Source organism: Sorex araneus, chromosome 9 (genome assembly GCF_027595985.1).
Source record: "Sorex araneus isolate mSorAra2 chromosome 9, mSorAra2.pri, whole genome shotgun sequence".
Lineage (NCBI taxonomy): Eukaryota > Metazoa > Chordata > Mammalia > Eulipotyphla > Soricidae > Sorex > Sorex araneus.
This window is the reverse complement of record NC_073310.1, coordinates 58,506,521-58,520,257: the sequence shown is the minus strand read 5'-3', so window position 1 is coordinate 58,520,257 and position 13,737 is coordinate 58,506,521. Positions and strand designations below refer to the sequence as shown.

Genomic DNA, 13,737 nt, shown 5'->3' with positions numbered 1-13,737 from the left:
GTGATCCTTCGCGGTGCCATGGATAGAACCCGGGCCAGCTGCCCCCAAGCATGTGCCTTAGCATCAGCCCCTTTACTAGCTCAGTAGACCCTAAGCGGCATTGGAAAATCACTGGTCAGAAACCTTGGATTCATCCATGATCCCTTTCCTTCATCATTCCTATAAAAGATGCTGTGACCCTCGGGTGTAGTTGTGATGATCTTTGACACGTGTCCCTGTGGCCTCTGAGAAGTCCACTGCTGCCTGCATTGTGGAGTGGCCTCCTGATGGCCTTCGTCCCCACTTTTCCCTCGCACTTCTTTTGCTACGAACTCCGTCTGAGGGGTGATCTTTGGAAAAAGTGATTTGCTATTTGCTTTTGCTGTCATTCCTCTGATCTTAGCATGAATTTCAAATAATTCTACATGGCTTACAATTAGGAAATTAGGAAATCTGCTCCTTCATCTCTATCTGACCTTATTTTCTACTGTTCTTCTCTACTATATTAAGGCGCTATGTGTGTATATATATACACACACTTTTTTGTTGTTTCTGTTTTTCTTCTCTCTTTTGAATACTTTCCTGCTTTATTCTTTTGTGAGCTTGTCTCTCGGTCTGTGTGTCTCTTTGGTGCTGGGGGTCAAGTCCAGGGCCTCACAGTTTGATTAAAATCATGGTGGCTCTTGTCTTGCATGTGGCTGACCTATTTTGTTCCCTGGCGTGGCACATGGTCCCCCTGGCACCACCAGGAGTGATTCCTGAGTGTGGAGCACCACTGGATGTGTGCCGCGCCCCCCCCCCCCCCGCCCCCAATGGAAGAAAACAAAACTTGGAAAACATAGAAATGGAGTAAGAGTGTAAGAACAGTCTAATGATGAGTTTTTCATGAAAAATACCATGAGGTTTCGGTGAACTTAGTGCTTGTCGCCATCATACCTGAGGTCTAAGGGAGCTGAAGAAATACAGAACTTGAAGCTCTCCTGCTCTTTCTGGAAGGGAAGCTTTTTATTTGCTGTTGTCCAGTGCCAGGCATAACTTTGATTTTGGCAGAGGTATGGGGAGGGTATGGGGCCACACCCTGTGGTGCTCCTGACTCTGCTCAGGAATCACTCCTGGCAGTGCTCGGGGCCACAGAGGGTGCTGAGAATTGAAGGTGGGTCTCTGGGATGCAGAGCGAGTGCCTCCATCTTTGTGCTTAGTCCTTGTCACCTCCCGCCCTGAAGGATTCCTTTGGACCGCGTGCTGCTTCGGCCTGTTCTCTCGTGCTCTGTTCCCCAGCCTCCCCCTGTGAGCAGTACAGGCCAGGGGATTCTGCAAGGTGTTTGCCAGGATCATTGGCTTTCACCCATAAATTTCAGAGGTACCCCCTAGTTTTGACAACCCCAAACTGTCCCGTGATAGTGTCCAATGTCTCCTGTGCACCCCAGAGCAACCCTGACTGAGAATCTCTGGTTTCTGGCTGCTGTTTCCTTCGTCCTTAAGGGCCGAACCGCCTCTGGAGGGTTTCTGCCAAGCACTTCTTTCTTGCCATGTCTTTGCCCCTACCCTTTATTTTCTTTGCCCCATTTTCTTTTTATCCAATTTTCTATAAACGATTTTTTCTTCCTCATTTCATCTTTCTGACGCTTATGCATGATGCCATTGAACACGCTCTTCAGTCTCCGCCCCCCCTTGCCCCTCCTTGCAGTGACTGCTCTGTGGACACTGATTGTTACTCCCTCAGCAGTGCCCGTCCCCTCAGTTCCTGGCCCATGCGTCTGTGCTTTGGATGGGTTGCCAGGTCTTACGAACTCTGCTCCATTCTCTGCTCCTTTGCTCTTACGAATTCCCAAACCCTTGTTATTTTTTTCAAAAGCACTTTGTGATGTGATGTCTGTTTGGAATACTGTTTTTTGTTGCATAAGATGACTTCACTGCTTTTAGACAGTGTTTTGGGAAAGCTTGATATTTAGTTACTAATATTTTTAAATCAGCACTGAAATGCCTTGTGTGGCTGGGGAGGGACCCCGAGGAAATGTGGATGGCCGAAGTTACTAATTTGTGTGTGAGGAACTTTGCCGCTGCCTTGTAGCGTATTGACGTCAGCGTTCTTTTCTTGCAGGTATTTATAACAGCAGTGATGTAGCAGTGTCCTTTCCAAATGTAGTGTCTGGCTCAGGCTCGAGCACTCCTGTCTCCAGCTCACATTTACCTCAGCAGCCTTCCGGGCACTTGCCGCCCGCGGGAGCCCTCTCCCCATCCACCGCGGCCGCCGCGGCCCCCGCTGTCGCTACCACTCAGGTAAATCAGGAGCTCAAACGCAGAAGGGCTGCCACTCTAAAGAGGGGCCTGACAAATGCCCGAAGGCAATAGAAGCTGCTGGCCGCTCGGGGTGTTGGCTGGGCCGGGGCGGGTATGGGGGGCAGGACACCGGGAAAACAGTGGTGGAGAGAAGTGGGGGCTGACGCGCGGTGCAGTGTTGAGCGTGCAACCCTGTCAGAGACAGTAACGGAAACCACAGCGCCTATAATCTATCAGTGAAGTGACTGTCCAGCAGGCGGGGGGCTGGGGACATGGGGAGAGGGACGCTGGTGAAGGGAGTGGGGCTGGAACACCCCTTGCCTGAAACCCAACCATCGAACTTTGTAATTCATAGGGACGAAAAGCAAACCAAAAGTGAGTCTTTGGGCCTGGAGAGGCCTCAACGACTTGAGCTCAGGGCACCACATGGTCCCCCAGTGTTAGCAGGGTGACCCCCAAGCCCACAGTTGGATGTAGTCCCAGCACTATGGGGGTTCCCCAGGTCCCTTCTCTCCCCCAATCAAAATAATTTGATTAAAGGTAAAGGAAGCAAAATGGGGTTTCTCATACGAGAATTTATGAAATTTATAAACTCGGGGCAGGGTAGAGGGCTAAAGAATTAAAGGGCTGGAGCAGTGGTACGGCGGGTTGGTGTTTGCCTTGCACAAGTGGGCCCAGGTTCCATCCTTGGCACCTCGAATGGCCCCAAGCCCCGCCAGGAGTGACCTCTGAGCACCCGTGGGTGTGGTGCCCAACTGGAAATGGCTGGCAGAGGGTTCCTGTCAGAGTAAGGCACTTCCTTTAAGGTCGGTGGCAGCCCTGGTTCTGTCCTCAGTACCCCATGGTCCCTAAAAGCACCTCCCCAAACACCATGTTTGTAAAAATAGTAGAACTTTTGACATGCCATTTATGAGAGGTCAAAGGTACACATCGACACCGAGCTTTTATTCTTCTTTGGTTTGTTTTGGCATTGCCCTTGGCTTTGCTCTGTGCACAGAGGTCACTCCCTGGCATGTCCAGGGATTGTATGAAATGCTGGGGATCGGACCCTGGTTGGTGGTGTGCAAGGCCTCAGGGCTATGTGCTCTCCACAGCTGATGTTCAGTTTCAGAATTTTGCTTTCTGCTATGCTGGGGCTTGAACCGGGGTCTCCTGTGCCCAAGCATGCTCTCTACCCCCGAGCAGCAACCCCGCCCTCAAGTCTGGAGCTCATAGTTTGGCCTAATGATGTAAAAGAGTTTTCTCCCCTGTCAGATGAGTCCCGCGCTGATGTAATGAGACTGAAAGGAGGCACTTGTCACCCAGACATGTGAACATCCAGTCATCGTGTCTATGAACCTGATAGGGATTGATGACAGGAAAGGGCTTTCTGGTAAAAAGTTGGAGAGGGAGTTTCCCTCCTTTGTTCTGAGAAGCGGAGCCTGGCCCAGATTGCTCTGCCAGTTGCCGGGTGCCGGCTTGGCATCATCTGTGTTTGATGCCGGCTCCGCACACGGTTCACGGAGCTGCCCCAGGAGTCAGCCCTGAGCACGACGGCCACCCCCGCCCAAGAGGAGAAGCTTTAGGACATGGAATGATCTTGTGCTTTGATTTGATTTTAGGGCCACCCTTGAGTCGCTGAGGGCGACTGCTGACTCGGTGCTGGGGGCCGCTCCTGGCGGTGCTCGGGGCACTGTTGGGTGGTGGGGACCACATCAGGATGTGCAGTCACACATGCCCTCGCTCCCGTACAACCCATCACCTGCACAGAGCTGGGAATTTCCTCTCAGATGAGAGCAGTCCTAATCTGGAATGATTTGAATTGATAGTGAATGGATGAATGGCACTCTGCCCAGCAGAGCCCTTCTCTCACCATGGGGAATGGGTACAAACTCTTTAGGGTCTGGGGTACGTGGCTCAGTGCATAAAAGCACATGTATTGCATATAGGAGATCTGAATTTTATCCCAGCACCAGAAACAAAAATTAATTTCCAAATTATTTTTATTTAATTTTGATTTCTCTAATTTTTTTTTTGGTCCAAAACTATGATACTGACAAGCATTTAATTATAAAAGAATGAAGTGCTTGTTGGCAAGTTAATATACTTGCATGTGATTCCCATGACAAGGTCTTAGAATAGATGCACTTATTATGCTTTTCTAATATTTTCTGGAAGATGTACATCAAGCACAGCTGCAAGGTTTTTTTTTTTTTTTTGCTTTTTGGGTCACACCGAGCGATGCACAGGGGTTACTCCTGGCTCATGCACTCAGGAATTACCCCTGGCGGTGCTCAGGGGACCATATGGGATGCTGGGAATCGAACCCGGGTCGGCCGCATGCAAGGCAAACGCCCTACCCGCTGTGCTATCACTCCAGCCCCAAGGTTTGTATTTTTTTTTCCATTGGAGCAGTGCAAAAACAGTCACTACAGAGAACGGTATAGTTATGCTGTTGTTTTTTTAAATTATTATCATCATCGTTATCATTACTTCTGGGCCATATCCCATGGTGGTCAGATCTGACTACTGGCTCTGCACTCAGGAATCACTCCAGGCAATGCTTGGGGGACCAGTGTGGTGCCATGTTCAAGGTAAATGCTCTTCTTCCTACTATATTTCTGGGCCCTTCAGTGGTATTTTGTTGTTTTGTTTTGTGGCTGCACCCAGTGATGCTCATGGGATGCTCCTGGCTCAGCACTCAGGATCTCGCGATTGTGCCAGCTATACAATACACGTAGGGCAAATGCTGTTCACACTGTACTATGCTCTGGCCCCATCCAGTGGTAATATTTTTTAAAATGAACAGCACAGAGCGTAGCTGGCCTGGATCCGGGATTACTCAACTGAGGAACAAAGAAATTACAATCGAAAGTAATCCCGGATCCAGGCCAGCTACGCTCTGTGCTGTTCGTCCTCCCCGCGTGTTTCAGGAGACTCTGAAACACGGCCCGTCCTCAGACTCACACCGCAGGCGGACACAGCTGCGTCTGCCTGTGCGCCTCCACGGCGCTGGGCCGCCTCTCAGATGGCCTCAGTGCAGACTGTCCTCATTTCACTGCCTGACAGCGTGGTGTTGAGTACACAGTTTGCATGATTGTTTTATAAAGTGCGAGGAGAGGGCTGAAAACTACTTAGAATCAACTAAATGTTTTAATCTCATTCAAAATAGGGAGCATGTGATAATTGAACTTTCTTTTCAGAATGACTAAAGCTTGTTTCTGTTTAACTTTCTTATTGGCTTATTTTCTAATAATATATTGCCATGCTTAGATAGTAACATTTGTGCTTTTTTGACTTCTGTGTCTATACATGTACTTTGCTGAAAAAAAAAAAGACTTACATTAAGGCTCTTATTATTTAGAAAGTAATTATAGAAATAGTTACAATTTAGAAGTCACCACATCAACTGGTCGATAGTATAAAAACATAGAATGGAGAGAATAAAAATGTTAAGCTTGAGTATGTTCTTACTCTTCCTTGCTGAAAACTTAATTTTTATTGATGCCTTGGGACCAGAAGGATAAAAATCCAGATGTCATTTGTGATCTTTTGCCCTTGGTTTTAGGAAAAACAGACAGGATTGTTTGACTTCCTTGCTGTGTTAAGGATTGTTTCCCAGGGGGCTAGAGATAGTCCAGCAGGGAGGCACGCGCCTGCTCACTGCCCACTTACTTGCGATTGGTCCCTGGGATATGTGTGGATCACTGCACGCATGAGGAGTTGAATGTGGTCCAAAAACGGGTGGTGTGGGGTCGGGGAAGAAAACAAAAGGGATTTGTTTCGTGGACAGTAGTTAGGGAGATGAGAGTTGGAAGAAGAAATAAAATTAAAACCAGAGAACAGAGCTGGAATGATAGTATTGTGGGTAGCGAGTTTGCCTTGCACTCAGCCGACCTGGGTTTGATCCCTAGCATTCCGTATGGTTTCCTGAGCCCTGCTGGGTGTGTAAAAACACAAAAAAGAAAAAGAAAAGGGGCGAGGAGCACCTCAGCGGTGCTGTCTCTCCCGCCACCCGAGTTTGGTAGTCTCCAGCCGCTTCCCCACCCCGGGGAGGTTGATGGCGATGATGAGGCAGGCGAAGGAAGGAACGGAGGCAAGATGGTTGGTCTCAATCGCAGTTTATTCCATTCCCATCTCCATTCTCCTCTGATTCTCCTCCTGCTTCTTCCACCCCCATCCTACTTCATTCTCCTTCTCTGGAACTCCCCAGCACTCGCCCCCAGCCCCCTCTCTGAGGGCCCAGGGCTTATGCATAGGTGTGGTTACAATCAATAGGGGGTAAAGTTCCATCCCTTAGGGGATGCTTTCACTAGGACAGAATCTCCTTCAACAGGACATCAGCCCAAGAGGGGAATCCCCTGGGTGTGTTTCCCCTCTCTTTGTCCAACTAACATATAAGTATTCATATTATAAATCATTTTGTATGGACATAGCAAGAGATGCATTAAGCTTATAGAATTGCTCTCCTGGGGTCACCTCGATCTCAGACTACAGTGCCCAGGCCAGATTAGTCTTTCCTAGCCCTAGCAGGGTCCTAGTCTCGTTGTTGCTTTTGGATCATGACATGGCATGTCCATGACCAAGCTCTTAACATATAGTTAAGCATTAGGCGCTTTGTCCAGGCCCATCTCGATGCCAGGGTAGCTCATAACTCACCACTTGCCCTGGGTCCGTCCCGTCCCTCGTCGGGACCCTGCTTTTGGGGGTGCTAGGAAGTAAGGGCAGCTGAGGCTTAAGTCGAGAAAGCAGATGCCCAGCAATGAATAATATTTGAAGCCAATTGAATCCCAAGTTACCAAAGCATATATTTTTTGGGGGGGGGGTCACACCTGGCAATGCACAGGGGTTACTCCTGGCTCTGCACTCAGGAGTTACTCCTGGCGGTGCTCAGGGGACCATATGGGATGCTGGGGATCGAACCCGAGTCGGCCGCATGCAAGGCAAACACCCTACCCGCTGTGCTATCGCTCCAGCCCCACCAAACCATATTAATAAATGTCTTTCTTTGTACATACAAAAAGGATATTGGGTTTTTTTTTTTTTTTTTTTTTTGCTTTTTGGGTCACACCCAGCGATGCACAGGGGTCACTCCTGGCTCATGCACTCAGGAATCACCCCTGGCGGTGCTCAGGGGACCATATGGGATGCTGGGGATTGAACCCGAGTTGGCCGCGTGCAAGGCAAACGCCTACCCGCTGTTCTATCACTCCAGCCCCAAAAGGATATTGTTTTAAAGTAAACTATTCAAAAGACATAAGAGAGGAGAAAGACGATATTAACTTACAATACAAGTACACTGTCCTAGCAAGGTCTGACCTTACAAATTAACAGAGTTTGATTAGAGGAAGAGCAGATAAACTGGTAGAAGTGGTTACAGATAAACAAAGGAATGGGAGTGACTGATATACCTAAACTCCTAGTGGCAAGGGGAGCAGGACATACCAATGTAGTCTAGAATTGTTTAGAGATTATTACCAGATAAACCCAAACTCTGTGGCAAGGGAGAAAGGACAAACCAGTGATACCCAACACTGGGAGTGATCCCACCGCCAGTGCAGGAGCAAGCCCTGAGTACTTCCAGTATGGCTTCCAGACTACAAACATACAAAATAAGTATTAGATAAGCATGGTTCTTTGCCCCATTATTGTTACTTTTTATTTTTTCTTTTTGGGTCACACCTGGCATGCAAAGGGGTTACTCCTGGCTCTGCACTCAGTAATCACTCCTGGCGGTGCTCGGGGAACCATATGGGATGCTGCGAATCGAAACCAGGTTGCCTGTGTGCAAGGCAAACGCCCTACCTGCTGTGCTATCGCTCTAACCCACAAAAATTATTTCTTTTAAAAATAATACTAGTGTATGGACTTGTAAGGTTTGTGATATTTAGTAAACTTTTGACTTTTTAAAAAATTTTGATTTGGGGGGGGCACATCCAGCAATGCTGAGGTGTTACTCCTGGCTGTGGATTTAGGAATTACTACTGCTTGTTCTTCGGATGCTCGGAATCAAACCTGGGTTGGTGTGTGCAAGACAAACATGCTACCTGCAGTTCCTTACACTCTACCTGCAGTTCCTTCAATTTATTTTTTATTTTTTATTTTTTTTTTGCTTTTTGGGTCACACCCGGCGGTGCACAGGGGTCACTCTTGGCTCTGCATTCAGGAATTACCCCTGGCTGAGCTCAGGAGACCATATGGGATGCTGGGAATCAAACCCGGGTCGGCCCCGTGCAAGGCAAACGCCCTACCCGCTGAGCTATCACTCCAGCCCCTTGTTTCAATTTATAATTCCATCTCAGTATAGATGAGTGAATTCTAGCTGTTTAAGGTTCAGCTGTTGACTAAGGCTGTTTCCCAGCTCCTAAATTATTTTAGTAGCCACTTTAGTTCTAGGGTTAATTTTGCCCTCAAGACATGTGATACATTGATTGGTTATTAATCAGATAATCTGCTTAGAATATTGAATATTCTGCACAGTGCTGTTGTCCAATCATGAATGTTCAGAGATGGTTAAACTACTATTTAATCCCTCCTACTACTTCATAGAAACTCAATTGTGGGGCATTTCAGCTTTAGCCTAAACAATGGTTTTGAATATGTTAAGCTCCTAACAATTAGGTAGCAATTTGGGGCATTGAATAATGTGGACTGATGCAATTGAACCTGACAGCTTTAACAGTCCCCCTACCCAAGGGATCTGAAAGTTGTTCACACTTGGCTTCATCTCACCACACTTGTAGTATGAATTCCTCACTTGTGGTAGCTGACACAGAAATGGGGTCTGTTAGAAGAACATGATTATTCATAGTTCAGAGCGGGGTTAGAGAATGACGTTTGTCGCCTTGCTGTACACAGTTGTCCCCAGTGTCAGTGTTCTTACTAAGGAATACTATTACCAACTCCATTTTTACTGATAGAAATTAAAGACATCTTCTGTTTTAGCACTCTGTCAAGTTAAGCTTGGTTTGTGGTAGATACAATGATAATGAAAAGGCTTTTAAAAATTGTATGTGTGAAATTGGCATTTAAAAAAAATCAGCACTGAACTTAATGAAGTTTGGTAAGATTTTGAAGAGTTTTCCTTTGTTTATCTGTTTTTTGTCTCTTGGTTGTTGGGCTGCACCTGATTATGCTCAGGGATGACTTCTGGCTTCTGGCCAGCTTCTTGCCTGGGCTCCAGGCAAGGAGAGATCATTAACCCCTGTACTATCTCTTTGGCCTTAAATGTCTTGTAGGGTTGGATGTCTTGTAGTTCATTTGAATGTTCAACTTACACTCCTGACAGGTTAATTGCACATTTAGAAAAATGCTTTCTCTTTTGTCTGTGTGTGGGGATGGGGGCCTGGCCACACCCATTGGTCCTTAATGCCTTGGGAATCCCATTCTGAATGAAGTACTCACTTGCATACTCACCTCTGATGCATTTGCAAAGGTGGGGTTTTGTAGATGCCTTTCCAAATAGCCATATGTATTCTCTTCTTTATTATTTTGTTTTTATAAATTTTAGGGAAGAGGGAGCTGGAGCAATAGGAAGTACAATGAGTACACTTGCCTTGCATGTGGTCAACCTGGGTTCTGTCTCCGCACCCTGAATGGTCCTCTGAGCACCGCCAGGAGAGATCCCTGATAGCAGAGACAGGAGTAACCCCTGAACACCCCCCCAACACACCCCAAATAAATATTTGTATTCAGGAAGAGAAAAACTGTAAAAATATATAGTGGCTCTTTTATGTGGGGGTTGCCGGGTGGCTCACCTAGAGCTGCTCAGGGCTTATTCCTGGCTCTGCGCTCAGGATCACTGGCAGGGCTTGGGGCTTGGGGACCATACGGGGTGGGCTGCATGCAGGCAAGCACCCTACCAGCTGTTCTATCACTCCACCACACAGTCTTCAGTTTAAAGTTTGAGATTCAGACAATTTAGTAGTCTGCCTGTTTTCTTTCCCCTTCCACAAAACGAACCACTTCAGAATGAGCCAAATGCCTCAGAATTTTGTTACAGTTGACAGTGTTTTAAACATATGTTGTCATAAGTCACTGTCACTGTCATCCCGTTGCTCATCGATTTGTTCGAGCGGGCACCAGTAACCTCTCTCATTGAGAGACTTATTGTTACTGTTTTTGGCATATCCAATACACATGGTTAGCTTGCCAGGCTCTGCTGCGCAGACTCGATACTTTCCTTAGCTTGCCGGGCTCTCCGAGAGGGACGGAGGAATTGAACTCGGGTCGGCCGCGTGAAAGGCGAATGCCCAACCACTGTGCTATCGTGCCAGCCCGTTGTCATAAGTAGACTCTTAAAATATAAGAGGTGTGCTAACGGCAGTATAAAAAATTTCAAGCTGAAATATAATTTGTCTTTTTGCTATTTTAGTATTGTAGGTCAGTTAGTCTAGGAGATACATAAAACATTTCGAGGGGCTTGGGACCACTCCCCGTGTGGCTCGGAGGCTGCTCTGGCTCCCGGCCTGGCGACTGTGCTGCTGGGGACTGACCTCGGGTCTCTGGCGAGCAGCGTGCACTAGCCATGCGGGCGGCACAGCGCCCCCCTCCTTCCTTCCCGAGTTTCTGCCCGTGAAGAGACTGAGGAAAGTTGAACTCTTGAAGGGCGTCCTTTGGCTAAGACACCTAATCTGCTTGTCTCTGTGACACTTGATAAAAGTTAGACATCTTAGAGAGGTTTTTGTGCCCTGTGCTGCCATGCACGTGTGTCCCCCTCCTCCATGTTGGTACTTGCCATGACCAGCATCACTTTCTTTTCATTTGTTTTGAGGCTGCAGCTGTGCTCAGGGCTCACCCATGATGGGCTCAGGGGACCATATGGGGTATTGAACCCTGGCCAGCTGCGTGCAAGGCAAATGCCCTCCCCTCTACTATCACTCGGGCCCCTAATGGCACTTTCTTGATTGTGGTACTGACAAAATACATGTATGTTTTTAGGTGGGTTCCCTGGGCGTCACACACATGGCATTTTAATCTGAGCTGTACGCGGACCACAGAGATTTAAAAGTGTTTCTAGGGCCAGGGAGTTAGCCCAGCTCTACTGTGCATGCTTTGTACGCAGGAGCACGGGGCTGTGACCCTCAGCAATGCATGGGCAGTGTTCCTGCCTTAATGCTGGGGTGGCGCCCAGGGAAGCTACCTGCCACAAGTAGCCCGTGAGCCCTGCTGCTGTGGCCCCAGACTTAGCAAATCTAGTTATTTTACTTTTGCCTGCCATCTTTATAAAATTTGTATTGCCCTATTTGGAATTATGCTACAAGTGAATTAGCTCTGTTCAGATGACACTATCCATGCGAATCAGTTCTTATGCTGAACTGCTTTGCATTTGGATATTTTATTGTAGTGACTTGATGTGTAGCAGTGAAAGTAAGATAGTTTGGAGACCACAGAAGTTTATAATGAGAAGTTAGGAACCTCTTGGTAGAATCCTTCCTGTTCAAAGAATGTATTTTGAACTAGAGTAGCTTCTTTTGAAAAGATTAAGAGAGCTCATAAAACTTATAAAATTTAAACTAAAGAGGTCATTTCTCTCTCTCTCTCTCTCTCTCTCTCTCTCTCTCTCTCACACACACACACACACACACACACACACACACACACACTCACTCACGATGGTGCTCAGGGGTTGCTCCTGGCTCTGCACTCATGACTTAGTCTTATAGTTCTCAGGCACCCTATGGGATGCTGGAAATTGAACCTGGGTCGGCTGTGTGCAAGGCAAATGCCCTACCTGCTGTGCTATTGCTCCAGCTCCTCCAGACACTTTTCCTTTCTTTTCTAATTTATTTTCTGCTTCTAAGTAGTTGGGTTTTGTGGGTTTTTTTTTTTTTTTTTTTTTTGATTTTTTTGGGCCACACCTGGCAATGCACAGGGGTCACTCCTGGCTCATGCACTCAGGAATTACTCCTGGTGGTGTTCAGGGGACCATATGGGATGCTGGGAATCGAACCCGGGTCGGCTGCGTGCAAGGCAAGCACCCTACCTGCTGTGCTATCGCTCCAGCCCCTGCTTCTAAGTAGTTTTATAGATGGTTGCTCTTTCTAGAATTATGTCTAAATAAAGAATACATACTTTGTTCAGGGTAGCTTTAAGGTGTAGTTACTACCTAAGTAAGATTGTAGTATTCGAGACTAGTAACAGCTGGTCTTGCCCTTGGTCTTGTTAGGGATCAAGTGGATTTACCCCTGAGCTGTGGGATTGTAAGAATTCTATGAAATACATACAAAATTCAGATGCTTTTTATTTCATTTTTATTTTTAAAATTTTTTTTTGCTTTTTGGGTCACACCCGGCAATGATCAGAGGTTACTCCTGGCTCTGCACTCAGGAATCACCCCTGGCGGTGCTCAGGGGACCATATGGGATGCTGGGAATCGAACCCGGGTCGGCCGCGTGCAGGCAAATGCCCTACCCGCTGTGCTGTCGCACCAGCCCCCTCAGATGCTTTTTAAAAGTTAGAGTTTGGGTGGCTGGAGAGATAGTACAGCAGGAAGGGCATTTGCCGACCCGGGCTCTGTCTGTGGCACCCCATGTAGTCCCCTGAGTACCGCCAGGAGTAATTCTTAAGCACAGAGCCAGGAGTTGTCGTAGACAACTGGATGAGGTAGATGGATCCAGGTCCCTTCCCAATGTCCTGTCCTCCTTTCAGCCGTCATTCGCCTTCTCCTAATTGCTCCGTCTAGATAGTGGTGTCCTGCTCCTGTCCCTCGCCATCTGCCCACCTCCCGTGGACAGTAGCTGTTCTTTTTCCTGTGCTGTTGTCTCCAGTGTGTATTCCTGGCCTACGAACAGCAGCTGGGCTTGATGCTCTGTTGCTCTGCAGCCCCGTGCTCGCTGTCCCCTCAGCTGGATGCTTTCTCGCTGGGCATCCCTAGGGCCTGGCCCCGTGCCTCTCTGTCCCCTCAGCTCGGTGCTCTGTTACTGGGCCTCCCTAGGGCCGTCCCCCCACACCCCTCTGTCCCTGGGCTCCCTAGGGCTGTACCCCCTCCTGTGTGTGCTCTGTCTCTGGGCTTGCCTAGGGGATTGCCCCGTGCCTCCCTGTATGCTCAGCTGTTTGTGTGCCCAGTGCCCTCCCGTTACCTGCTTTGACTGGATACGACGTCAAGTGGCCTCCCCTGGCACTCCCCTCCTCCCCCCCAGGTAGCCTTTTAAAGTTAGATTATGAGTTGCTGTGGCTCCCAAGTAGTTGACTTTGGGAGAGGTGAAATGCTTTATGTCTATTTATGACTTGTGAATTGTATGTATTCTGCTGCTAAATACATGGTGTTTAGTATAATCTTTAGGGCAGAATCATGACTTTCACTGAGGACAAGGTAACTGTTAAATAGGACTTTAAAACCTACTGATATTTCAACCTATTTTTAATGTAAGGAAAATGAAATTCAGTATTAGACCAGATGAACTTAATGTTTGAAGTATGAACCCTGGGGGCTGGAGAGAGAGCGAGTAGGGTGCTTGCCTTGCTCATAGTCGATCCGGATTCAGTCTCCAGCACCCC

At 47.7% G+C, this 13,737-nt stretch overlaps 1 protein-coding gene and 1 non-coding gene across 6 annotated transcripts in view; one reads left to right on the top strand and one right to left on the bottom strand.

Moving 5' to 3' along the window:
- MLLT10 (MLLT10 histone lysine methyltransferase DOT1L cofactor) overlaps nt 1–13,737 on the top strand; it is a 116,077-nt gene that overhangs the window by 85,556 nt on the left and 16,784 nt on the right. For all 5 annotated transcript variants that reach the window (XM_055147189.1, XM_055147188.1, XM_055147186.1 and 2 more), the window contains one exon: nt 2,081–2,259. In XM_055147189.1, the coding sequence (XP_055003164.1) occupies nt 2,081–2,259 (179 nt within the window). The remainder of the gene's footprint in view (nt 1–2,080; nt 2,260–13,737) is intronic.
- LOC129399047 (small nucleolar RNA U13) lies at nt 3,508–3,608 on the bottom strand. Its single transcript, XR_008626891.1, has one exon. It is a non-coding gene; the product is annotated as a small nucleolar RNA U13 (small nucleolar RNA).